This window comes from Ursus arctos, unplaced genomic scaffold (assembly GCF_023065955.2).
Source record: "Ursus arctos isolate Adak ecotype North America unplaced genomic scaffold, UrsArc2.0 scaffold_29, whole genome shotgun sequence".
NCBI lineage: Eukaryota > Metazoa > Chordata > Mammalia > Carnivora > Ursidae > Ursus > Ursus arctos.
This window is the reverse complement of record NW_026622974.1, coordinates 16,220,802-16,247,401: the sequence shown is the minus strand read 5'-3', so window position 1 is coordinate 16,247,401 and position 26,600 is coordinate 16,220,802. Positions and strand designations below refer to the sequence as shown.

The following is a 26,600-nucleotide window of genomic DNA, read 5'->3' as shown; positions in this document are numbered from 1 at the left end:
AAAAGCAATTATAATTAATATGTATTGAGGGCTTACTATGTGTCAAGCATTTCTCTAAGCTCTGTCTTTAATCCTGTTAACAGTCCTGAGACGTGGATGCTATTATTATCCCCATCTTAGTGTAAGGAAGCTGAGAGCCAGGGGTTAGGTGACTTCCCCAAGGTTGCACAGGTAGTAAGTGTCACAGCTTGGATGTTTTGGTGGAAATAATTCAGTGTTTTGTGTTAACTTGATTCATCATGATGCACATCTGGTATTTCCTGGGAAATTCTAAAACATCTCTGCTGTAGCCAAATTTGGGTGGCCTAAGTAATACCCGTTGTCAATTTCACTCCAAAAACTAGCAATGCCCACTTAATGTAAGTGTCCCATAAAACTGGCTGCTATGAGATGAATGTGTGTGTGGATGCTGTAATGCCGTTGCTGATGGCGTGGACTACCACCACGTCTGCTGCCGACCTAGAACCAAACACGTCATTGTCTAAGTGATCACATCTTTCTTGATTCAAGTGGCAGATCAATTTGTGTACAACTTGGATCTTAATTTGGTTTTTGTTGAACATTAGTTTTAACATAATGTTTTAGGAAGATTTAAAAAAATTTTTTTAAGTAGAATAATCTGTAGTGAGTGAAAAACTAATAGTCTGCTAAAAATAGCTATTTTTATAATCTCTAAAAATAGAAGGAGTACTGCAGTACTGGGTCTATTTTTATTATAGACTTTGAAATGTAAACCAGTTTGACATTATTCTTTCAGGTAGCTTTAGTTTAACCTAATATCAGGGATAGAATCTTATAACAATTTTTCATAATATAAAATTTAGAGTAGGACTGAAACTTAGTAGCTGTTACCCAGTTACTCAGTAGGGGGTGCCTTATATTCACTGGGAAGGTAATGGATTATTTAAATTAGGTGAGTCAGATTTATCGGCTGCCTTTTTTTTTTTTTTCCTAAACCTAAAAAATAGCAGTTAATATCCTTGAAAGTTCAAAATTAATTCATGTTTAAGATACCAACCCAAATATAATGATTAAAAACAAATGCTGTTCTGAACCAAATGTCCTGATTCACTGTCTGTGAAAGCTATTCCAAGTTTTTGAAAATAGATTGGTTATTACCTTTTGTGTTAGCTTAAAGTTTTTAAATTATTTGATTGTATGAGTTCTGTTTACCGTATGTTTTCTGACTTCTAAATATTAGTCACTGGACTAGAATGTCTGACACGTGAGGTGTTTTCTATTACTCTTGATAATTTAAAGTATCATTTTTCTACTTGTCTATATTACATTAAATTCTATGCACATCGTCATAAATTCCTAGGCAGAAAAGAAAAAAATTCCCTTTGGTGTTCCCCCATCCCTACCTCCTGCTAAAGATTACTAGCTTAAGATTATCTTCAAATCTAAACTACATTATTAAGTAATATTAATATTTCCGCATTTTTATTTATCAAAGACACATGTAACCGGCTCTATACAAGGAACATGTCCTGGCAGTTCCTGTGATGTCATCAACAGCCAGTCAGATCTTCCGATCATCACGAAGTAATCACTATCACCATATTGAATTGATTTAATTTCAGTGAAGATGAAAGAAACTTGATGTTTTAATGAACATACACAGTCACATCCTAGCTAAATATATACCCTTCCCACCTCTATCTAGGCCATGGTAAAAAGGCTTACCTCAGAACCTGCTTACTCTTTATTTCTGGCCACTCTGTTGCTGCCCCAAATTATAATTCAGTGTGTCCCCGCACATAACATATCACCAGTACAAAGCCTCTCTAAACTGATTTCTTTTTATTTTCAAAATTGAAATAGAATTACATAAGGCAGAAAATGTTTAAGCCAAACCAAAACCATAGACAAAGACCAGAACACCTGCCTCATCACTGTGATGCATGTTTTCTCGTCCAGGTGAAGGCATTGTTTAACCCAGGTGTCTTTATTTGAATGGCGGGTGAGCTAAAACGGCAGGTATCAGGAGGCTGCAGAAACCAAGGCGTTGGAGCCCTATTTGTAAATAGTATTGCTGAAATAAATCACTTTCCAAATACCTTCCTAAGATATTTATGAAATGATCCTAAAACAACCTCTGTGATGCCACCGTATTTTTAAAGATAAAACTGAACTGTTAAAAGAATGCTTTCACATAGTGGGTTTTAAGTGTGCCCATATTGTTATATAGAGGCCCGTGGCGAATTGTTCCCCATTTTTGTTGAGAAGAGGAGGAAATTAAATAAAGCTGCTGTAGAAGACGTTTTTCTTACGGAAAAAAATTCTTACTTGACCGGATTTCTGTTAATGTGACTATATTAGCAAGGAAGTTGCACTGTATCTTCCTCTGGTATTTTTAAAAATGAAAATATTGTCACTGTAGGAACCATAACCTGATGCATGGGCCTTATGGGAAGGTCACATCATTTAATCAGCTGGCATCAATGTGGCATTTACGATTTCAGGAAGAAAGAATATCATACATGCTGGGCAAGAGAGAAGTCCCACCCAAGCAGAGACCACCATACCAAGCTACAAAGAGCTGGAGTTGGTCTGCTGTGTGGGATCAGTAATACCTCATATTCTCACTCCCAAAAACTGGCAGAACATGGGTGCCCTCTTTCCTACATCACACACAAGGACCCACAACCCTGAAAGGGCCATCTGAAGGGGACTTGGCAATGTGGGTTCTCTTTCTGCTTCTGCTAAGTCACGCTGTCACTCTTAATGCTGCATGGTCCTCTCTTCTATTGCTTTATTTAAGAGGAATTAAAGTAGGTTGTTCTGAGGGCAGTTTTAGCCAGAGATTTTCTATGGGGGGGAGGATTTTTTTTTTCTTTTCTTTCTTTCTCTCTCTCTCTTTTTTTTTTGGTTTTGTTGTTAATGGGATAAAACTATATCACCATTTTAAAGGGATCCCCCCAAAGTGCCAAACTATAGCATCTACTATCATTATCATAGACCACCCTTAGATAAAAGGTGATCTACATAATTTATTAATGTGGAAAGTTGGTAAAGGTGTGGGTGTGTCTGTGTGTGTGTGTGAGAGAGAGAGAGAATTTGTTTTGTGGTTATGAAATTATACACTGGTTCCTTGTTAAGAAAATTTGACCTGTAAACATATTTTAAATGGTTGCCTAGGTCTGTAATCCTTCGTTAAATAATATCTCAGAGAGGTAAATGCTGTGATTGTAAAGTTAACTGCAAAGATTTTGGAGCTGTCCAGAGACCAGGATACCCTGAGAAAATGTCTGTGCTCACATAGCCTGTTGCTTACTTACCTTTAATTGCCTTAATTTCAAGACTACTTTCTTTCTTTTAGTAGTGTTTTAGTATGAAAAGTGTTTTCAGGTTTTGTTTGGTTTTTTGTTGTCTGAAGGCACTGAATGGGATCATTGACAGATACATTGGTTTTTGCTTGCTGGATGGCTTAAAAAAAAAAACTTTAACTTTTAGAAGTTATGTATGCACATAGGCATATATTTCAATTAACAATGTTATATATAGAATCACTTTCTGTTACACAGAATGTTTTTTATCCACTGCCATCTGAAAACCATATTGAAGATAGAGGAAAAATAGCATTGTAGTAACTTACAGGAAAAATACAAGTGCCTGTTAAAACTATTAACCTAACATTCACATCAAAAAAAATTCCCATCAAGATCACACAGTAAGTCTGTTAAGTGTTTCTGAAGTTGTTCGCTTTTGTGGTGGGGTCTCATTTTGAATATAAACTATTTCTATTAAATAGCTATTGCATATTCATCTGATAAATATCCTCGAAAATCCTTTAGTTATTAATGTGAAGATGTTTATTAGTTTGAAAACTAAAAACATGGGATTCTTTCAGTTTTCATTATCTAATGGTATATCTGTTTTAAAAGGAACAGAAATTGTTGCTCCGAAGGTTTATTTTTGTATCACAGCAAAAAACAAAACAAAACAGAAACAAAAACAAAACAAAAACCCAACAAACCGTGTAGCTCTTGTTTGGCTTCTGATCCAGGTTTCAGTAGCTACCTGTTGGGCCAGGAAAATACTTTGTCAGTTTTCATGGATAATATTGTATTTATTCACACATTCTCCACTTATTGCACATTAAATTTCTTAATATTACCAATCTCTCAACCCCCAAAACTCCCTGTTTCAGTTGATGAAATTAGCCTTTAGCTTTTCTATGAAATGGAGTGTTGCACTTAGTGGTAAGACTTTTCAAGAACTTTATTTTTCAATGACTTAATTTCACTTTAGAAATAGAGAATGAGAAAGTGGTACTATTATGCTATTATGCAGTTAGAATTTGTGTACTTTTCCAAAATCATCTGCCTTTAGAAGATACTTTAAAGAATATCTAGTAGGCAGCATAAAGTGGGTAAAGTCACATTTTGGGAACATTTAACATGATTTCTGTATGTATGAAATAATAGTGTTGACTATTTTTCAGAAACTCATTTTATTCATTGTGTATTTCTTATGAAAATAGGAGAGGTCTAGATAGAATGATTAATACTTAACAGTTGAATATATCTTAATTTTATTAACATTGGAGAGTATAACATTTAAAGTAGCTGTATAAATCAAATTTGGGAGGGGAAAGATAAACCAGTCTAGTTTTGCTGTAAATGTAAGAGTTCTTTAGTTATCCAGATACACATTTGGAGTGTGATTTTTTTTTTTTTTTGAGGGTGGGAGGGGCAGAGGGAGAGGGAGAGAGAGAGTCTTAAACAGGCTCCACATCCAGCGTGGAGTCAGACACTGGGCTCAATCTCACAGCTCTGAGACCATGACCTGAACTGAAATCAAGGGTTGTATGCTTAACTGACTGAGCCACCCAGGCACCCCTGGAATGTGATTTTATATGTATACATACATACACACACACACACACACGTGTGTATTTTTATAATTGTCATAAATACCAATATAATATTAATAGTTCAAATTTTGACTTGAATCAGAATTATTAGGATTATCATTTGTAGAATTAGTTGAAATTAGTTTAATAAAATAAGAATTCAGTTATTTAAAAAATGGCATATACTTAAGCATAATCACCAGAGGGCATTTTTCCATAACACTCCTTACTTCCAAACTGTGTATTATACCCATTTTCTCATCCATATTCTCCACAGTACTGTCAGTTCTATGGGGACCGTGGTGCTGAATCTCTGTGCACCACTGTTTTGCCAGTGCTTACTGTGGTGTTTGGTAGATGGTACTTTTTTGATGAATGCTTGAATTTATGAGTGAATTATATATCTAGTTTAAAAATGTAATTTTAAAAATATACTGTCCACCTCAAATGTGAAAGTTACACATTGCACTTCTTAGCTTTACATAAAGCCAAAATAATACTGTGATAATGATTCAGAGTTAGAGTCTAAGGTGAATTAGGGCTACTCTTATGAAAAATTCTGTGAGCATCTCAGGATGTTTAGGGAAAGGTACTCATCCACATTTTATGGAAGCTTGAATATTAATATTGCCATGAATAAGTAGCTTTCCAGTCTTACATATCAGGATAGGGGCAGTTGGGAGTAAAACCGTTGGTCTCATAATTCGCAGTCTAGTGCCCAGTCTACTGTTCAAACATGGTAACTGTGTGCACTTTTTTCTTTTTCTTATTATTAGCGCCTCACAATAGCCTCTTTGTTCAAGTACCATAGGATCAAAGGGCTTGTTGAAATATTTCACTACTTGATTATGAAAAATGGGCATTGATACTGTGATATTGATAGGTGTTTTAATACATATTTTTCTTTATAGATGGCTACATATATATATTTTTTTCTTTTCCCAACTTAATGATGGCCACATACTGAATTGCACCAAATCGTTGAATGGGTGTTATTACCTACAGAGTTCTGTTAGAGATGGGTTTTTTTTTAAAGATTCAATTTTTAAATTTAGAAAAATAATTTCGGAATAATGTTGTCTCATTAAAAGTAAAAAAGTTCCCTGCCACATCTTTTCTGTAAAATTACTAGGGAATGTATGTAAGGTTATTTATTTTTATTTTTTTAACTAGCACTCCCTTCTTCAGGTCAACACAGTTTTATTTATGTTCAAATGATTATTATTTTGTGACATTGAGAAAAAACAATCTGCCTTTACTTGTAACTCTGCTACCCTGGATAGTGTTGCTTATTTCGTAAAATAAAGAATGGATAGATATTTTTTATTTAAATAAAACTATTAATTTTTCCCCGAAAAGGTTAAGGTTTGCTTTGCTGAATTTATTTTGAAACAGTGTTTTTAAAGAGTGTTCAGTAGATAACAGTCTGCGGATGTGATTTTGTTTATTAAATATCCAGAGTCACTGGCTGCCCTTGATCTTTGCCTGGGCCTTGCATTGAGCTCCAGGGGCCTGTGTGGTTATTAGTAACTACTGATATTCGTGTCAGCAGTGCTCAGGGCTGTGCCCACAGGAATAGTTTACTCTGGAGAACAGTTAGACTTGAACTTGGGCTTTAAAAAGAATGACTCAACACTGGACTCAAAGTGATCCGCACTTTGCATGGCAAATGCTACTGAAACGGAGTCTGCAACTGCCGCGCGTGAGGTGTGGTTTGAGGGTGTGGTTTCCACAGAAGGCTAGGGACCTGTGTGGCCCTTTCCCCCTCCATTTAATATTCAAATGAGCACGCTGGCGGGCGTTCACCAAAGCCTTGCTTCAGGGAGTCCCTGGTTGTCAGGTTCTGCCCCTGCAAGCCCTTCGGATCCCTGCCCATTTTGAACTACGTAGTTGGTGGGATTTCACGGATCTCCGAACCCGAGCCGCCCTTCTCCCCAGTTCCAGGACTGGGTCTGATGTGCGCTGATGTCACCACCAAGCTGTTGCGCTGCAGCCTCCCGGCCTCTAGGTACCTCCCCCTGAAACAGCTCGCCGGCTCCCGAGAGGAGGCCAGGAGTCAGAGAAAAAGATGACTGCGAAGTTAAGTCGCGGGAGGGCGTAGCAGCGAAGTGATCGAGCTGCCCGCCCGGAGCGCAGAGCCGCGAAGGGACCGAGCGGCTGTTGCTTGAAGAGAGAGGGCGTTGCTGGAAGCGCCCTGGTTCGGGAGGATGCCTGCCGGGGACCGCGCTGCCCCGAGGAGCTGGGGACAGCGCAGGACGTCCCTGCTGGAGTTCCTTTTCTGCCTCCCGCACCGGCCACCACTGCCTCTCTCCAGTTGTAGCTAAAATGAAAGCCAAACCGCGGCCACAGTTGGTCAGTTTCAAAGGCTAGAGTAGTCTCGGTTTTCAGCTGAATGTGAATTGCGCTGCTTGTGCCTTAGAGGAAACCCGGAGCTCTTCTTTGCTGCAGTTTCCTCAGGTGGAATAAGCCTTAAGGAAGATCAGATAAGACTCTTTGGAAATGGCTTTTTTTTTTTTTTTTTAAAGGGGAGTTTATAGTACACCGTGCTTTCTAACTGTTTACTTGAAACGGTTGCTGGATCGTCCTGGCTTGCCTGTCCAAAAGTCTATTTTTTTTTTCCTTTGGGTAGCCTCGAAGAAGCTTAATATGGGAAGAAAAACTGCCTTTTGAATCAAGATTATTTATAGCTACACCCAAAAAAAGTAAAAGAAGATTTTAACTTTCTTAACAGCATTAGACAACTTATTTTTCTCTGAAGATTTGGTTTGTGCCTTGATCTGAACAAGACATGGTCCCTGTGTTTGTCTTTTAAGTTTCTGAAGCATGGTTTATTTATAAAGGAGATGGAGTTTTGCAAGCTGTCCTTAAGTGGATTGTGGTTAAACAGAGTTCTGCCGATATTAACATTAAGCCTGTTAAAAATGCTTGCTCATTTGGAAATTTTAACCTGGAAATCTCAGATGCAAAATTAGACTAAAAAGGGACATGGACTGACAATGGAATGTTTTGATTGTTTGAGCCACTGTTAAGTGTGTGTTTGTTTTGTTTGTTTTCTGTGTTTCGGAGTGTGTGATAGGGAACTTCGGGGGAAGGGGGAGGAAGGAGATTTCTGTTCTGTGTTCTTGATGCACTTTATTTTTTAGAACCATTTTAAAAACAACCAGGTGAAAGGATAGTTGCATTTAGAGTGATGCACTGATGATGACCTTAAACACCTCATAGATCACGACCTGTATTATTTGAGCATATGTCTTATGCTGAGAACACTTTATAGCCCTGGTCAGAAGTGTACTTTTTTGAAAGATGCTTTACCTTATTTCTTATTTTCTGTGTCAAGAGCTGCAATATTTGTTTTAATTCTCTACAAAATGGGGAAGCCCCTCAGCAGACCAGACTGTTTACGTCAGAATCCCCCATGTGTAGGGAAAGGTGAAGAAGAAGAGGACCTAAATATCGAAGACTGTTACGTCCCACAGCGGTCAATCTATGACACCGTTAGACTAAATGAACAGATAGACTCTGGTTCAAAGGGCAGCCTGTCTTCCAGGCATTTTACAGATCGGACTTTACCCTACAGTCACAGAACACTGGATGTTAGTTCTTTATGCTCTAACGGTGCCCTTGCTTCTTCCAGTGTATTTGAGCTGAGAGGTCGTGAAGCTAACAAACTAGATGAAAAGATGATCTTTGATGCGCTCAAACTAAATAGCGATATCATTCGAACCACAGGATTACCCAAAGCCAAATCCCACGCAGAAAAGAAAGAACATAGACGGTCATGGCGAATGTTTGTCCCAGCCAATTTTATGGATTATGCAAACAAAAGCGAAAGCTCTTTTGTTGAACCTACTGATATGTCAGATGCTGTTACCAAGGCCAGCAAGTGCAGATGGGGTACTAATTCTCTCACGTCGGAGGAGGAGGACTCTGGGTTATGTAGCCCTCCAGCAGAGAGGGAAGAAAAACAGGGCATTTTAACTGGAGACCAGTCACGAATTAGAAGCTTGTCTTCTGCTGAAGATATTCATGTAGCAGAGCAATACAGACCATTCTTTTCTGTTTATTCCATTAGTGAACAGAAAATCCCATTGCTTTCATGTAGAAGTACCCACCCTGATGAAAATTTCAGGATGATTTTACATGATGTTTCTCCACCAGAGGAAACAAAATGTGTAAGTGGTCAGAGGGAAATCCATGGTGAAGATTGCTGCTTGCAGAATGATTTGAAAGAGAGCACTGTTAAGTGTGATCCCTTAATTACGCCAAGAGATGGAGAAAACCAGTGCATTTCTAGCCCTGGAGATGAAGGGAAAACATACAGAACAGGAGGATCTCAAATCACAGCAGAAAGTAGGGAACTGATGGAAGATTCTCTTGAGGTTCTGCATCTCTCTCTCACAGATCTGGAGGGAAGTGATGCAGAGTGTGGTAGCCCAAGTTCAGTAAAAAATGTGACACTGTTGACACCCTATGATCCAGAAGAATCCAACATAGCATCTAAAGAGGAAGTGGAGGCGCCCCTTGCTGCCCAGGAGATGGAGGTGGTCCATAGGAAGTATTCCCCGAAATTCATACCAGTAAGAAGGCAAGCAGCTCCCCGAAAAGCAAGGGCCCAGGCAGGAATATTGGACCCAGTCTGTAATGGCTTTCAGTCAGTTCAGGTAATTAACGGGAATGTGAAACTGCAATGCCAGGAGTTTGTGGGTCTGTTGTAAAGTGGTCACTAGGGTTTTTAATAATGCTCAAATCCAGTCTTTTGCCTTTGGGGGCTTGCCGAGTACGCTACAAGATGCCAGGTATTGATAAGTTGATCATTATAACAAATTAATTAGGGACTATTTTTTAGAAGACTGATTATTCCCAGCTGTTTGGAGTCCCGTTGATGGTGCAGGTGGTGGGTGGCTATTCCCCTGCATTTAGCATGCTTCCCTGTGAGATTGTGTTAACATCATTAGGCTTTTACACAAATTGTGGTTTAAGACACTGCCATTTAAGGGGAGTTATTTTGGATTTATTAGGGTTGAACAGGCCCAGTCATAAAGGTACAAACACCCAGTATTACACTGTTGTGGCCTGCGAAGTGGTCTGCTGAAATTAAGGACATTTTAAACGTGCTGCAAATCTCTCAGTAGCTCCAAATGTGGAAGTAGAGAAGTTGTGCTGTGTTTTGCAGTCATTATAGCTCCTAACTTGTGAGTGGTGAATGAGGTAAGAGAGTAAAGGGTGCAGCCTTGTCCTAAGTAAGGGTTGTTCATCAAGCCTGTAATTATTTTCTTCCCACTCAGATTGAAGTTCAGCTATTTTGGTATTTTTACTAAGCTCTTCTGGTAAACTTTGCCTCAGAGGTAATTTTATTTTATTTTAAGCTTTGTGTTTGTGTGCTTATGGGTTGGACTAGGGGGAAAGTCTCTTTTCCTAGGTATTTGTTACCACTGAGAGATAAGGAATTTAGACAGCATCAGAAAAGGTCCTCTTCCCAGCCTAGGAAATAATTGCTCCGGTCAGCGTTTCCCTTTCCTTGAGCACGTGTTAAATGGCATACTAGGTTAAAAGCTTAAAAGTACTTTTTTTATGTGAAGAATTTTGCAATCTATTTGTAGAAAGTAATTAAGCTCTTAGGAATATATAGATTCTTCAGTAGTTCTCTTTTTTAACCCATATTTTTTTGTAGCACTTTAGAAAATTACCACAGACTCACCCAGACCTACTCTGATGTGCAACCCTAAAATTGATTTCTTTAAGACCAAGATCAGAGGTGAAGGCAATTTATTAGAACATTATATTAAATTTTTTGTCCTGAATGTTATCCGAGAGGGAGAGTGGAATTTTTCCCTGGCAAGTTCCAGGAATTACGAAGTAGCAGTTTTCTTACCACTCCCCCTTCTTTTCTGTAAGTAGTAAAATATATCCATAGCTATTCGTTCCTAGAAGTGGTAAAGAAAAGTAGAAAGGTGGTACCAAATTCTGTTTTCACCACCTTGCTGCAACTTTGTGTTAACTTATTAGGTAACTGAAAGCTGTTTTTTTTCCTCCGTGATTTCAGTTCTTATTTCTTCGATTATGTGTAATTGACTGTTTATGTTTATAGTACTGTTATGTAGAAACAATGAGCCAGTGTAGAAATTGTCTGTAAGGATTTTATTTAGAAGAAGAAACATGGGCTTTTAGCTGAGAGGAGACTTTTAAGGGAAATGATCATTTATTTGTTTGCTCTTTCTAAGTTTACTCATTCATGCAGTAACACAGGACTGTCTTGAGTGCTATGCGTCAGGCCAGAGTCTGAGGAGTTTCTCTTGTAGCCTCTACATCTTTAAAAATCACTTTCCATATGGTGTCTGTAATTTTTTAAGTATTATTTTGTTATTTGCCTTTTTAATGTTTTCACATATTCTGTTAACTGTTCATTCACTTGGACTATTGATATATAGTGCCCTGTAGTATAATGACTCAAACCCCGAACCTTGTCTCGTCTTAATATCTAGCTGAAACTTTCCTTCCTTGGTTAAGTTAATTTTCTTTATGACATCCCTTAGGCCCCATATTTAAAACATTTGTATCTCTATGAAAGAGTTGATGTATTATCAGTGTTATCCCTTTGCGGGGTTAATGTCATCCATGCCAAGATGTAAATATAATTTTTCTGTACTGATACTCATCCGGCAAATAATTATGGGGTACGTATTATGAGCTAGGTACTGTGGTAGCTCCAGGACATAGAACCACTATCAGGAAAATAGAAATTTCTGCTTTCGTGGAACTTGCATTTTACTCTAGCACGTGAGATTTTTTGCCGGTTACAGGCATTTGGGGACCATAAGCTGGATGGGACTGGGAGTCGGAGGGAGAATTCTGTCAAATGGCTGGCAGTGCAGGCAGTGACCAGAGAGTAACCAGAGTTGCTGTGCTGGCGACAGGTGTGTGAGCACATCCACGGGGTGAGGGCTCCGTGCTCTTGCAAGGCTGTCGGTGTCTTGATAGTCATTGAGGAGGCTGGGTGGGTAGGGACCCATACTATTGCAGCACCTGCTGACATCCCTTCTCTTTTCCTAGCTCTGTATTTTCACCCTGCTGGCAAGCTATAGATTGGCCTCTTGGCTCACCTCAGCATCTTGTTCTTGACCTTCTTTTCCAGTTTGAGTCTCAAACTTAAACAGTTGCCCGCTAGCAGCAGTATCCCTAGAGGAGCTCATAAGGCTCCTTGCCCAGTATGGCTCTTCTCAGTCCCACCTTATCATTTCGCTCCTTGGCATATTGCATACTTTTTTCTACTAGAGTTAAATTGGACTGATAGGAAATATCTAGTGTTATGCTAATGAAGCAATAGAGAGAGGACAGATAAACTCTTTTCTTGGTTTTATAGGTAATCTGATTAAAGGTACTTAGAATATCATTCCTTAAAATTCCTGAGTGCTTTTGTTAATATTATGAATTTATACTTAGTTTAGTTTCTGACTGTTCTTCATAAGGTGGCTGTGACATATGAAGAGATAACAAAAGTTATTTTTACCTGTAATAACGGGTACCTGATCATTGAACAAGTGTTTGTATTTGGTGGTTGTTAGATAATTTGTATAAATTATTGCTCTTCCAACCGCAGGTATTCCAAAAAGAAGAGATTGAACCTTTGCAGGTTAAGCAGCAAGATGTAAACTGGTTAGGTCAAGGCCTTATTCAGAGCGCTGCTAAAGGCACCAGCACGCAGGGTTTGGAGCATGACCTGGACAACGTCAACGCACGCTGGAAGACTCTCAACAAGAAGGTAATTTCTTCATCCCCTCCGTTATCGTTTCTGTTGATTATTTATTCTCTAGCATTGGTTGTGACGACTAGTCATATTTCTAGCAGCTAAACCTCCCTACACGTGCCTCCCTTTTTATATTGCTGTGACCTGGGGGGCCCCAACGCAGATGCCCGCAGGAGGCCAGTGGGCAGTGTGAATGAAAGAAGCGAGCTGAGTGAAATAGGACCTCTCCCTGTCATTCTCTTGGCTTTGACAGAGATACTGTCGTGCCAGTGCGACGGCTGGGAGCCCATGATCCAGGACCTCACGCTGAGGTGCACACACACCTTCCAAGTCGGAATTAGCCTCCAGCAAATCATTCCATGTGGGGATCTAGGTTTACTGTTGTCAGATAGTCTACTTACTTTCAAAGGAACCTGGAAATCTCACTTTTTTGTGAAACCTAATTTTCAAATGTTGGCAACTAGTTTCACCCTGTACAGTCCGTCGCACTGTGCAGGTGAGCACGCTGTGTCTCTGTCAGCCTTGGACTAAAGGGTTTACCACCCTCGCTATGACTCTTAACTCTAAGCTTTACTTTACTCACAAGAGGTAGATCCCACCTCTCTCTAAATGTCCATGAGGGAAAACCCTGAAAAAGAATGCTCTGATGCCTTAAGGAGATAATGCTGAAACACAATGGCAGCCCTTCCGGTGATGTAAATGATCAGGACATTGTTACGGGGTTGGCAGTGCTCATCTGGTGGTGGTGGTTATTGTTCTTGTAGTTTTCTCTGCTTTGAAATCTTAAGCAATTTTGCCAGATCTCAAAAGTACATTTATCATTCTTTAAAATCTGATTCGTATTGTAGGTGCCCTTCAGACACAATTGGAATGTAGTGTCAGGTGTAAATGTATTCCATGGTACTTAAAATATCTTGCCAACTACTTTTTCAGTCCTGAAGGAAAAGATCTATGAGAAGGGCAATAGGATATCTCTCTGTAGGACACAGAGACTCCATTTACTAGAATACAAAGGCCCTGGTTTGTCAAAAAAGGACTCTAAGACTTGGAGCTAGCAGAACTTAATCAGATACTTTACAGGTATTCTGCCTAGCAAAATATCAATCTGTTTCTCTCTACCATAATAGTTTTTTTTTTTTTTAGCTTAGTCTTTTAAAATATTCATCCATAGGAAATAAAAAACAAATCAAAAGGATACGGATAAAAATGAATTAGGCATTGTTTCAGTAACCTTATAATATTCATATTATTCATGGCTAATCATTAATGTATTTGGCATTTCCAAAATCTTGAAGATTTCATCTTTTACATTACTGTTTGGGATGGAAACCTTTTCTTCTTGGTTTGGTTGCTAAACTTTGACTCCTTTCTGCCACAGTCCTGCCCACTTTGGGCACATTTCAGTGAAAAGGAAAAGAAAATTTGTGACCAGTTGGGAAGATGAGCATGAAAAGTGGTGGCTGGTGGACAACTTTGACTTTTTATGGAACAAGCAAATAAGTTGACGCAACTGTAACTTTGCAGGTGGCTCAGCGAGCAGCCCAGCTGCAGGAGGCCCTGCTGCATTGTGGGCGGTTCCAGGATGCCCTGGAGTCTCTGCTTAGCTGGATGGTGGACACCGAGGAGCTGGTGGCCAATCAGAAGCCCCCGTCAGCCGAATTTAAAGTGGTGAAGGCCCAGATACAAGAGCAAAAGGTAAGTTTGCAATACTGTTGTGTTGCGTTTCATGTCAAATTGTAATAAGGAGAGTAAAAATCTTCCTCAAGACTCTTTGTCTCAACAGAATATTCTAGTTGATTGGTATTGATGCTCTAGACGTTATTTTTTAGTCATTCAAAGGTATTTACTGAACATCTGCCATGGGTCCGACATTGTTTCAGGTGCTGGAGATAGTCACTGAATAGAAAAGATGGAAGCTCCTCATTGAGTTTAAGGTTTAGTGGGCAGGGAGGAAGAGGGAGAGACAGTAACAGTAAGTAAATTGTGATAAGTTAGCAAGTGATAAATAAAGCAGGGATGGGAGGTAAGAATTAGGAAGTGCCAGAGCAAGGAAGGAGGACAGGAAGTGCTGGGGTGGAGTCAGGTGTGTGTGTGCAGTTTCCAGTAGGGTAGTCAAGGGAAACCTCACTCACTGAAAGGTGACTTTGGCAGAAATACCATTCCCTTACATATTAAATTGATCTATATGAACTTGGCTTTTTTTTTTTTAAGTATGGTTGACACACCAAGTTACCTGAGTTTCAGGCGTACAATATAGTGTGATTCGACAAGTCTGTATGTTATGTTGTGGTCCCCACAAGTGGGGCTACCATCGGTCCCCATATAACACTGTTACAGGACCACTGACTCTATTCCCTGTGCTGTGCCTTTCATCCCCGTGCCTCACTCATCCCATAACTGGAAGCCTGTATTTCTTACTCCTTCTTTGTAGATTAAATACAGGCAGTTTCTTGTGACTCAGCCTGTGCTAAAGAAGTAAATATTTGATTCGTGTATGCTAAGGAATATGCTGTTGTGTCTTTTAACACTACTAGTACAAGACCAAGTTGGAAAGAAAGACACACTTGTTAAAGGGATGTTAACATACAAAAAAATTTCTGTGCTCCTGATGATGGTGGTCAGTTAGCAAGAGTTTAGTGACATTTTCAGACAATTTGTCAGCCATGACTTGAAGTGGCATATGGGAGGGGCCTAGCACACAGCATGTTGGTTAAGATTTTTCCTGTGTGGAACTTTGAAAAGAAGGGAATGGATTATGAGGCTTAATTTAGTTTTGACAATCAGTACTATCTCTACAAATTCTTTGAAGACTCTAGTGTATTGGGAATTAACCTATTAGAAATAGATTTAAAGATAAGAATTACAGAAACATAACAGGAAACATTGCATTTGCATGATTTTTATATACTATATGTACTATATGATATGTAACAAAGTAATGTTTATTTAATAAGTAAAATATAATATTAAATATAATAATATAACTGCTGCCATTCAGTATTTAATTTAAACCTTTGTTATTCTCCCAAACTCAATGAACTATGTTTAGCGAACAAAACATCTTTGTTGATTTTGCTTTCTTAATTGCTGGAGGCTTTGTTATTAAAGTTTATCAGCAGTCATCCATTTAATTAGTTCTCTTTACTGCCTAAACCACCTGTTATATCTTGATTTTATAATGACTGTAACCTCTATCAAGAGAGTTTGCGTGTCTCCCCTTCTTTTTAAACGTGTTCCTCTAACCACCTGATTTGGTGGTCCCAAAAGGAAAGCGAGAGGATACTCTTCTAGCTTCTTACCTCGAGGTAACTGTGCATTTCTTTAATCCTTAACTATCAGTCAGGATCAGATTAAAGAGGCAGTGAAGAAGTATTTAGCATTTCGTATACCTGTGCCTTCCTCACTGCTAATAACACAGTCCCTGTGCTTAGCACTTGCTCATGAAATAATCGTTTTGATTAGATTAGAGCAAGGTAATCCTGAGTTCTGGCTACTTCTGTCAAACATCCCATCCCAGGCTTTTTGAAAGGTTTGCTTAGAATTAAATTGGATTTTTTTCTGCTGCTAAATCCCGAAATGCTAGTCTTATTTAGCCAGCTTTGGGGATTTCTGACTTATTCCATCCTCTCTCTGTTCCTTTTGGAAATGATATGTAGAGGCTCTTTTTTAGTTTCCAGCCTCCTGAAGGATTTTAGGAGCTAGTTCCACCTAGTAAAGAGAGGCAGGAGCCTTGAGTTTTAGCCTCACTGGCTTGTAAACTTGGTCTGAGTCTTAGCTGCCCTGTCCATAATAGTTCGTTTAAAATGGGGGAAAGGTGTCGAAAACAGTAATGATTTGTAATAATCTTGTCTCAGTAGGACAGGTGATTGTTGAAGGTTTAGGGTATTCCCATTTCATTATAATAACGGGGATTTTGTACTTTCAGTGCAGTGGAGTTACCCTTCAGCAGCACCTTCCACCCCATTATTTTATATTAAAAAAATTAATAATGAATGGGCTTAATGGCCTTATCAGTATTAGTTTTATCTGCTGTGAAAAGCCCCAGTCACAGTGTCTGACAAAATAGCAATCAATCACTACACAAAATGAGTTATTTTTAAAATCCTACTTCTTTTTTATGTGACTCCATATAAAATACGTATTTTTGTCACATATGAAAAGTACTTAGACTGAGTTTTCCATTAGTTGACACAGTTATTCTTTTATCCCCCCCCCCCCCTTTGGCTTTTGGTGTGTCATGTTCTGTCTCAAGCTTCTCCAAAGATTGTTGGATGACCGCAAATCTACCGTGGAGGTCATCAAACGAGAAGGAGAAAAAATTGCTGCCACAGCAGAACCTGCAGATAAAGTGAAGATTTTGAAACAGCTGAGCCTCTTGGACAGTAGATGGGAGGCACTGCTTAATAAAGCAGAAATGAGGTAACTGAAACTCTTCCGTCTTTTGAAAGAGGAGCGAAGGCTTTCGTACTGATAGTTTGCATTTTGAGAACGCTTTTCTTTAGATCTCCTTTTCCTATGTTTACCGTGTACGTGAACAGGGAGCAAGGGCTGTGGTTGCCTCTCTCTTCGTTCCTCTAATGGTAAGGTCTTGGAGTCATGAAATGATTTCAACTCTTTAGTTGGAGAAAAATAATTCCCTCAAGAGTAATTTATTTATTTATGACGTCGTGACTGCCCACCTGCTATGTATCAGGCACAGAGCGAGGCCTTGGGTTATAGAGGTGAACCGGACAGATCATCTCGGTCCTCAGGGTACAGTCTAGTAGAGTCTTATAGCCGTTGGAAAGTAATGAGAAATGTGATGTTTCAGAGCAAAACCATAGGGTGTTGTGGAAGCCTACGATAGGAAGAACCAAGTCTGGGGGGAGGGAAATGACAGTGAAGCTGTGTTTTAAAGGAGTAGGAGTTAGCTAAGAAATGAAGTAGATGGAAGGGTGCTGTGATGTTTCTGAAGGCTGAGAGGTCTGGAGCATGGTCTGCAGGGCATGCAGTCAAGCTGTTTTTAAATTCATTTTTTCATTCTCCGTGCTGGCATCGCATTGACCAGTGTTGAGTAGAGGCTACACTGAAGTGTAACCGTAGCCATATAGACTGGTTGAGTTGAAAATAGATGAACCACTGAACAGAATGATTATTTCCATAAATTGCTACCTTCTTTGGAACTACAATGGTGAAGAGAAGGATTTGTCTCATCTTGAATATCAGAGTAGAATTTACAGCTGTAGGACCATAGAAGATGCTCCTGAGGAGGCTAAAAGCTCCGTGTCCTTAACAGGTCCACGTCCATAATATGTTTCAGGAGATCATCCCTTTGTGTAATGCCCAGGACATTGTGCCCTAGCTGCCGTAGGAGATACTCTCGGTACTTTTTAAAAAATAAATGAATGAATGTCTAGATCCCTGCTTTACTACCACGATGGCTTTCTTGTCCTAAACCTTCCTCACAATGGTATTAGATGGAAGGGTAGTGGTCATATTATGATTCCTACACAGATTAATAAAGTCACTCACAATTTAAATCACAGTAAACTAAACTTAGTCGCAAAATAACTTATTTTCACTGATTCTAGATGATTGGATATTTGAGTTTAGTGATAATTCAGAAGTCAAAAATAGTATGATCATTTTATTCATTTTTTTTAAAAGATCAAATGTATTTCATCTGAGAGTTTTAAGACCAATAGGAATATGTAGTTTGTGATAAAATGATACAGCAATTATATTCAGTAGCATGTGCCAATTTTCTAGAATTCCTTTGGTCTCCATAGAAAGTGAATTTCTTAAATCACGTGATTCCCTAAGAATCAAACATGATAAAAAGTTATGACAACAACTCTTGGTCCCAGGATTTGATACTGAGTCAGGTTCTCAGTATAGAGACCAGCACAATCTCTGGCCTTAGGTGAAAAATGAGGATGGGGGAAGTAGGTTTTCACTTTCATGGTAAATTTTTAACTGAGGAAACAATGGGTTTTCTAGAAGCATTTCAAATTATATAAAAGTATATTGCAAACAAGTAAAAGTCTGAAGAATATTTCTCTTCTTTCATGATATTTTAATCCATAAGCATTAACTTTGCTTTTGGGAAATATACCTGACCCTGTACTTGGGGTGAGGGAGAGTGTGGAGAATATACCTGACACACAACTTTAGTAGGAATCCCTGTTCATTCCGTCGGGGGGTATCTATCGGTGGTCTTCAAAATTTGAATCCAATTTCGATCAGTTGACTAAGGCAATCATGGTAACTGGTGGTCTGATTGAAATTAATTAAAATATAAAACACTTAGTACAGGGCTTGGAGCAGAATATGTGTTCAATAAATTATTTTTACTATCATTATTATTTCTGCTGTTGTTATTAAAACATTTGCTGTTATTATTATACAGCTATCATTATTGTAAGTATTGTAACCAAATTTCTTAAGAGTTTCATAATATTTAGGTACTGTGGTTCACTTTTAATTTCATTTAGTAGGAGAACTATTTTAGTATGCCCTTTAAACGTGAGAGATCTTAACTTTAACCTTAGATGTTTTCCACAAAAAATGTTTCGAATGCAAGAGCATGAGTAAAGATTTTTGTTGAATATTTCACACATTCTTCATCCTTAAATGACCTTTATCTTGGCACTTGTATAGGAATCGTCAGCTGGAAGGTATCTCGGTGGTGGCCCAGCAATTTCATGAAACCCTAGAACCATTGAATGAGTGGCTTACAACCGTAGAAAAGAGGCTGGCGAATTGCGAGCCCATAGGAACCCAAGCGTCTAAACTTGAGGAACAAATTGCACAGCACAAAGTAAGATACCCATTGCACATTAGTAAGATTCAGCTTTCCATCTCCTCTGTGGTTTTATGTCATAAATTTGAGTTATATACTGTTGTGTTATGCATGATTGCCAACAGCCCATTTCAAATGTCATTCTTTCGTTTATTTATGTTTTTATTTGTCCATCCTTTTTGTTTCTCTTTTTTTTTTTAAACTTTATTTTAGGCCTTAGAAGATGACATCATCCATCACAATAAACATTTACACCAGGCTGTTAGCATTGGCCAATCCTTAAAGGTTTTGAGCTCCAGGGAGGATAAAGATATGGTGCAAAATAAATTAGACTCTTCTCAAGTGTGGTACATTGAGATTCAAGAGAAAAGTCACAGCAGGTCTGAGCTCCTCCAGCAGGCCTTATGTAATGCTAAGATTTTTGGGGAAGATGAAGTTGAGCTGATGAATTGGCTGAATGAAGTGCATGACAAACTGAGCAAGCTCTCAGTCCAGGATTACAGCACTGAGGGGCTTTGGAAGCAGCAGTCTGAACTTCGGGTATTTTTATTTATGTTACTTTTTTCATTTCAGTTGTCATTATTTTCTCAGTCTTCCTTATTTCTGTATTACTTTATGTTCTTAATGATTTCGGTGAATTGCTATACTCAAAAAAGACTTTGCCTGGGTATACAGATTACTTCTAATGAAGTCACTTTCAGAAAAGATTGAATTTATCCAATAGCCAGATTTTTCGCTTTTCCTTTGTTGTTTTAGGGTTGTATACAAAGACCCATAATTAACCAGTAGTCCAATATCTTCACATAGGCCGTTTTCTGGAAAGGAGAGTGTGTGAATTAGGGTAGCCGAACATGAGACGTGGGTCAGGATAGTTTAGAGAGGAAGGGGAGACGGTGGTGGGGGGAGGAGGGACAGGAATGAGTAGTTGAAAATGGGAGGTGTTTACTTAAATCTCTATGAAACACAGAGTTCTCTAAGATTAACCAAAGCTAACTGTTATTTCAATTTCCCTCCCCCACATAAAAATGGTACCTGTTTTTAGGTTCTGCAAGAGGACATCCTACTCAGAAAGCAAAATGTAGATCAGGCGTTACTAAATGGTTTAGAACTTCTAAAACAAACAACAGGTGAGAATCTTTCAAATCAACTCATCATGCAGTTAGCATTTCTGCGTTGCTTTCTAAATATTTTAGGGAAAGGGGAAAAACAAAATACTTTATAATTTTGGGGCCACTCCAAGACTTCATTCTGCAGAATGCTTTGAAGACTGAAACCTCAGGGGGTTTTGGAATATGATCTCACTTTTTTTCTCATGATCTCACTTGAGTTCTTAATGGAAGTTGTGCATATTACTCATAACACAAAGCACTGTGGCACGGGACACCGTCCGAGAAGCCCACAGCAGAGTTACGTTGAGTTTTCCGCTTGTGGGAGGCGTCGGTACTGCATGAGTGCGTAGGTGGTAGACGCATTTTCCCAGTGTTCGATAGTTTGCACTTCGTGACGCACGCCGCGGCTACCCCCAGGCTTCATTTCTCCATGCTTAAACCCACTAAGAAAGCAGACACAGACTGACTTGTTTTGGTCATTCCTTTAGCCTTAGGAAAGTTTCACTGTACCCATGTCCAGTTCAGCGTCCGTATTGTGGTACGGGCAAGTGACAATCCTTATGAGTTGGAGGAATTCAATATAGTATCTAGAACCCTGGACTAGGAGTCTGAAGCCCACGACGCAATTTTTCTGTGTGTCTGAGAACAAGGCAGAGTGAGGATCTGCTGAAATAGTGCAGATGAGTTTAGTATTTTTAATGTGCCACATACACACACGTGCATACATACACATAGGCCAGGCACCGTTCCAAACACTTTGCAAATAAACTCATTGAATTTTTATCACAACCTTATGAGGTGGATTCTGTTCTTATCCCTATGTAATGATGAGTAACCAAGGGCACAGAGAGGTTGTCTTATACATGGTAACAAGCTGCAGAGTCAGTATTTGAACCCAAGCCGTGTTTAGCACCTCTGCTTGAAAACTGAAAACACCATATAGTTAGATGCAAAGATGATGCTTTCACGCAGCCAAAGGCACTGTAGCCCTTTCCAATTTTATATTTGTGTTTTCAGAGCTGTTGAGATTTGCCAGAAATCTTGGGGAAAAGATTAAAACCTGAAAAAGGCTTCTCTTGGGTCAGATCATCTTTGGGAAAATGTCCCCCTTTTTTTCCCCTCCCCAGAAAAATCTCATCAGTGTATAATAATATCTGAAGAAACCCTCCCTCTACCTTTTCTTTCCTTTCTGGAGATCTAACATGCCTTTGAAATTTTAGGTGATGAAGTTTTAATAATTCAAGATAAATTGGAAGCTATTAAAGCCAGGTACAAAGACATTACGAAATTGAGCACGGATGTCGCCAAGACTCTGGAACAGGCGCTGCAGCTCTCGAGGCGGCTGCACTCCACGCGTGAGGAGCTCTGCGCCTGGCTGGACAGAGTGGAGGTGGAATTACTCTCCTACGAGACGCAGGTCCTGACGGGAGATGCAGCAAGCCAAGCACAAGCGAGACAGAAAGTACGCTCTGATCTACGCGTTTGGGATCTGTGCGTTCTCTTTTAGGGAGATAGTCTCGGGTCATTCCTAACAGACTGAAGGATGCCTCCATGGGTGGGGACCCAAGAGAAATTGGCAGCAAATCAATGGTTTAAAACTTTTAGGAGCCCAGAGATGAAAACAGTACATCGTAATTTGTTTCCAGAGTCTTATGCTTGGGAGTATAGTTTATTACACAAGAGACAGAATGATGAAAACAGAAAGGAAAAAAAAAAAAGAAGAAAGAAAATGATGGTTTTAGAGATACACATAATTTGCTTAGAATAACCATATTTTTCTAAGATAGATGCATAGCGTGAGGTAGCTTTTCTACTTATTTTGCCAAAGTGGTGTTCTGTCATGCTAATTGTTCTTCTCTTCAGAGAGGGCCTCTGTTTTTATCAACCCTGAAGTAGGATCACATGTGGGTGAAAGGGAGTTGGGGAGGTCAGGCTCACTGAGCCTGTAAAATGATTCAACTGGGATGGTGTAAAGCCAATATGTTCTCATTTTGAGGGTCACGTTAGTTCTGGCTTGGACTTCCCTCTTTATTTTACTTTTCTGGTACCTGATTTCTTAGAGGTTACCAGAAAGAAAGAATAATACATGTCAACTTGCTTGGTTTTGTTTCTCAGATATTAAACATTTATATTAAAGTTCAAAGATAAAATCTTTGCCATGTTGACCAGTGAATTGTTCTTTGAAATGCCTCAGGAAAACACTTTCCTTTTTACGGAATAGCTTTAAATAACAAAGGTTTCTAGAACTCAACTAAAACTCAGCGGCCAAAGCCTGGCATTATTGGCCTGCAAAGGACTTTAGGGCCAATGACAGGGAAAGGAAAAGCCTGTTCAAACTCTTGAGCATTACCCCCCAGATTTGTATGTTTTCTTAATTCTGTTTTCAGGAACTGAAAAAGGAAGCTAAGAACAGCAAAGCCTTATTGGACTCCCTTAACGAAGTGAGCAGTGCTTTACTGGAACTGGTACCGTGGAGGGCGAGGGAAGGACTTGAAAAAATGGTGGCCGAGGACAATGAGCGCTACCGATTAGTGAGCGACACCATCACTCAAAAGGTGGAGGAGATCGATGCTGCCATTCTGAGGTCCCAGCAGGTAGGGGCACACGTTTTGTTGTCTCGGCAATACATTTTCCCCAGCTGTTCTCCGAGCCTTTACCTGAACAAAGATTTCTGTTCAGTGTTTCCCTTCATTCGTTATGCTTCAAAAATGAAAGGAGGGATTTGAAAAGCATTTAGGTTCCTTTGACATGTGAGTGCCAGGCAGGGCACCGCTAATCTGTACCTTGTTAACAGCCATCTGCCTCCGTGCAGCCCTCACTTAGCCTTACCAAATCAGTCGCTGGGAAGATCAGCCCTGTTTTTCCAAACAAAGTGCTTTTTGGCTCCGTGTATGTGAATTGCTAATGCTAATCTTATGCCTTGGCTAAGTCTAATCTGTATGTGAGTAAATATTTGGAGTTACCGTGTAAGTCAGTATTAACTGGTCATTTCCATACAGCTATGGCGAAGGGAGGCTATATTCTTACTAAAAAGGAAGCAACGGTGTTGGTGATGTCGTGTTTTTTTCTGGAGATGACTCAAGGGGAAAAATGATCGTTTCTGACCTGTCTGCGACTCACGCAGAGTTTATATAGTTCCAGAGAGTTTTACGGGCACTCAGCCCTCACCACAGCTCCCTCCAAAAGCTGTGGGCAATGAGTGGGGTCCTGGAAACAGAAGTTTAGAAGACATGTTTTGTTGAACTTTTATTGAGTATCCGGACTGTTTACATTAGGTCATCAGAATCTTATTGCAGACTTTCTGAGACAGGGTTAGTGCGCTCTTGCCGTGTGCTTTAGAGCAGGGCTATGGAAGGTACGTAACTAAGCTTTTGCTAATATGGGCCAGGAGCAAGAAACACAAGTCAGCAGGTTGTGTGGGAGCATCCAAAATTGATTTTTGAAGGTCGCTGTGAAAGTGTAATTTATGTATTGTTATACTTCATAATTTATATGGCAAAGTGCTTCACCTCTCGCATCTGTGCCATGCTCTAGAATCGCAAAAGCTGATGAAAAACAGGACAGCGAAAGGCCTGCCTAAAAAAGTTTTGCGAGGGAGAGCGTTCATGCCTGAGGAATGTATTTGCATGACTTCTGTTTTCCAAGTTTGGCACAATTTCCATGCCTCCTTATTACAGGAAAATAAATGCATTTATTTGTGAAGTTTATTCAACTATAGGAAAATACTGAATTTTCTTTTTTCACCAAAACTGATATCAATATTTCAGAATTGGCACCAAAGATTTCCTAAAGAGTAAGACAAATATTCTGTACTCCTGGAGTGTGATTTGTCTTGAGAGGTTGACTGTGGGTGATCAGTCGGTCAAGTAAGACAGTAAAGAGGGCAAGATGGCAGGTGGAGCTTATAATCTCGGATATGTGCCATTGTCATTAACTGTAGCTCAGTTCTTTTCAAGGTTAGCAGATATTTTCTGAAGTTCAAAAAAAAAAAAAAAAATGTAACCAGGTCAGTATATGTCCCAAACATATATCCTTTAGGAAAGTAACAGTTACTGTTTTGGTTTTTTTTTTTTTTTTTTCTGATAAAATCATTTGTTATAGAAAAATTTGAGGTTTTCTAAAAGAATACAGAAAAACTCATGGAAGAAAGAATGTGTAAATAATATGATCTCAGTCCTTCTAGTCTTCCTTCTGAGAGAGAGAGAATGTGTGTCGTAGCGGTGTCTTACTACCATACCAGTAGGTCATACAGCTAATAGTAATACCATTAATATTTTCTCGTTGTTCACATATGTTTATTCTGTATTTATATGTGCATTCCTCTGAAATGCCTGCAAATCTGTCCAATGAAATACCTCCAGCAGTAAAGAAAATCAGTAAAATGTTCTTAAGCCATAAAAAAAAATAAAAAAAAAAAAAAAACAGAGGAATCCTCCAGCTAGCTGAAGAGACACACATTTTGAGTGAGAGGAACGTGTGCAGGAAAGGGATTTCCTGTGATCCCAAGAGCTAGTACATGGGAGTCGGACCCAGATTTAATCCAGATCTCATTCTGCCTCACGGTGGTGCCTCCTTACACATTATGTCGAGAGGAAAAACGCTGAGGGGTGGTGGAATTTTTTTCTAACCTCCGCCAGTAATCTGAAGAAAGGTGCCGTTATTACAGGAAAATGGAAGTCTGTAATGAGGGCATCTCCAACTACAAGGACCCTGAGCCAGGAGAGTACCAAGCTGACAGGATCGTGAAATATCTTTCCCTGGGAGAGTTTACAAATTTGGTACCTGTTTTTCTGGGTTGGCAGAGATTTAGTTTTGTACCCAAAAGAATGGTTCCTAAACTTATGATTTCCAAGTTTATAAAGGAGCTAATATATCACTGAAGTTATTTCATAACTTTGCCTTGTTATAAATGTTTGGAATTAGGACCAGAGTATAGTTAATACTAAGATATTTGTTTTCTGTTTACACAATGATAATACATTCATGCGGTATAAGAGATGATGCAAAAACATCTTGAGACCTGGATGTTAGCCACATATTTTGTACTGTTTTATGGCGTATAAACAAATCAGGTACTGTTCTGTGTCTCTTCTCCCTCTGAAACAGTGGACATGGTCTGACCACTGTCCATCTTTTAGACATACCCATAGTCACATGCAATTTGTTTTATTAACAGCTACTCCTTACCAGGTCCTTACCCTCAACATACCCACACCCACAGTGTTAAGAGGGTAAGGATATGTGTCCTGAACATGACTTGTTAATTTTAAATGTATAGATTTAATGCTTTGCTTCTTAATAACCTGGCTAGATTAAACTAGAGTTTACATACAAAACTGAATGTTTTGTTTCCAAGCAAATTTCTATTAAGGTGTTTCACCCTTTGCCGGGCATTAAGGTTGTTTGTATACACATCTACCTCCTTTATAATGTTATAACCTGCTTTTTAGAATTCAGCAGAGACTTAGGGACTTTGTGAGGTGTCAGGCCACTATCACAGAGTATATTGGCTTCCAAACATCGACAAGAAAGATGTCCAGGAAAACATGGAAAAGAATTAGTTTGGAAAGGAAAGGAAAGGGTGCACATAGATGTCTGCTATTAGCATGCCTTTGTAACAGCCCTGTATAGGATTTTTAGAAAAGTTCTAATTTGGTGTGGTTAGGTTTTTTTTTATGTTAATCCTGTATCACAGTAAGTTTTGAAAATACATGTCACTGAATTTCAAAATCATAGAGCTCGGTGATAGAACACTATGTAGATGTGAGTGGTATTTATTGCTATTTGAGAACTAATCGAACTGCCTAACGTATGGACTAGTAAGGACTGTATGCATGTGAGTCTACAGACTGGCAGGGCATTGACCTTAAGAGAATAGTCTTTTTTTAACGATTTCATGTATTTATTTGAGAGAGAGAGAGAATGCGTATGGGTGGGGAGGGAGGAATAGAGGGAGAGGGAGAAGCAGACTCCCTGCTGAGCACGGAGCCCAGTGAGGGCTCGATCTTACCACTCTGAGATCACCACCTGAGGGGAAAACAAGAGTGGGATGCCCAAACAGCAGAGCCACCCAGGGGCCCAAGAATATTCTTTTTTATAAGAATTAGG

The 26,600-nt window shown here is 39.2% G+C and overlaps 1 protein-coding gene across 28 annotated transcripts in view; it reads left to right on the top strand.

Moving 5' to 3' along the window:
• The window catches only part of LOC113261161 (dystonin), a 453,463-nt gene that overhangs the window by 363,814 nt on the left and 63,049 nt on the right, over positions 1 to 26,600 (top strand). For all 28 annotated transcript variants that reach the window (XM_026507181.4, XM_026507164.4, XM_044387138.3 and 25 more), the window contains 8 exons: positions 12,456 to 12,617; positions 14,127 to 14,297; positions 16,855 to 17,021; positions 19,242 to 19,401; positions 19,597 to 19,923; positions 20,426 to 20,510; positions 21,713 to 21,954; positions 22,880 to 23,086. In XM_026507181.4, coding sequence (XP_026362966.3) covers positions 12,456 to 12,617; positions 14,127 to 14,297; positions 16,855 to 17,021; positions 19,242 to 19,401; positions 19,597 to 19,923; positions 20,426 to 20,510; positions 21,713 to 21,954; positions 22,880 to 23,086 — 1,521 coding nt within the window. The remainder of the gene's footprint in view (positions 1 to 12,455; positions 12,618 to 14,126; positions 14,298 to 16,854; positions 17,022 to 19,241; positions 19,402 to 19,596; positions 19,924 to 20,425; positions 20,511 to 21,712; positions 21,955 to 22,879; positions 23,087 to 26,600) is intronic.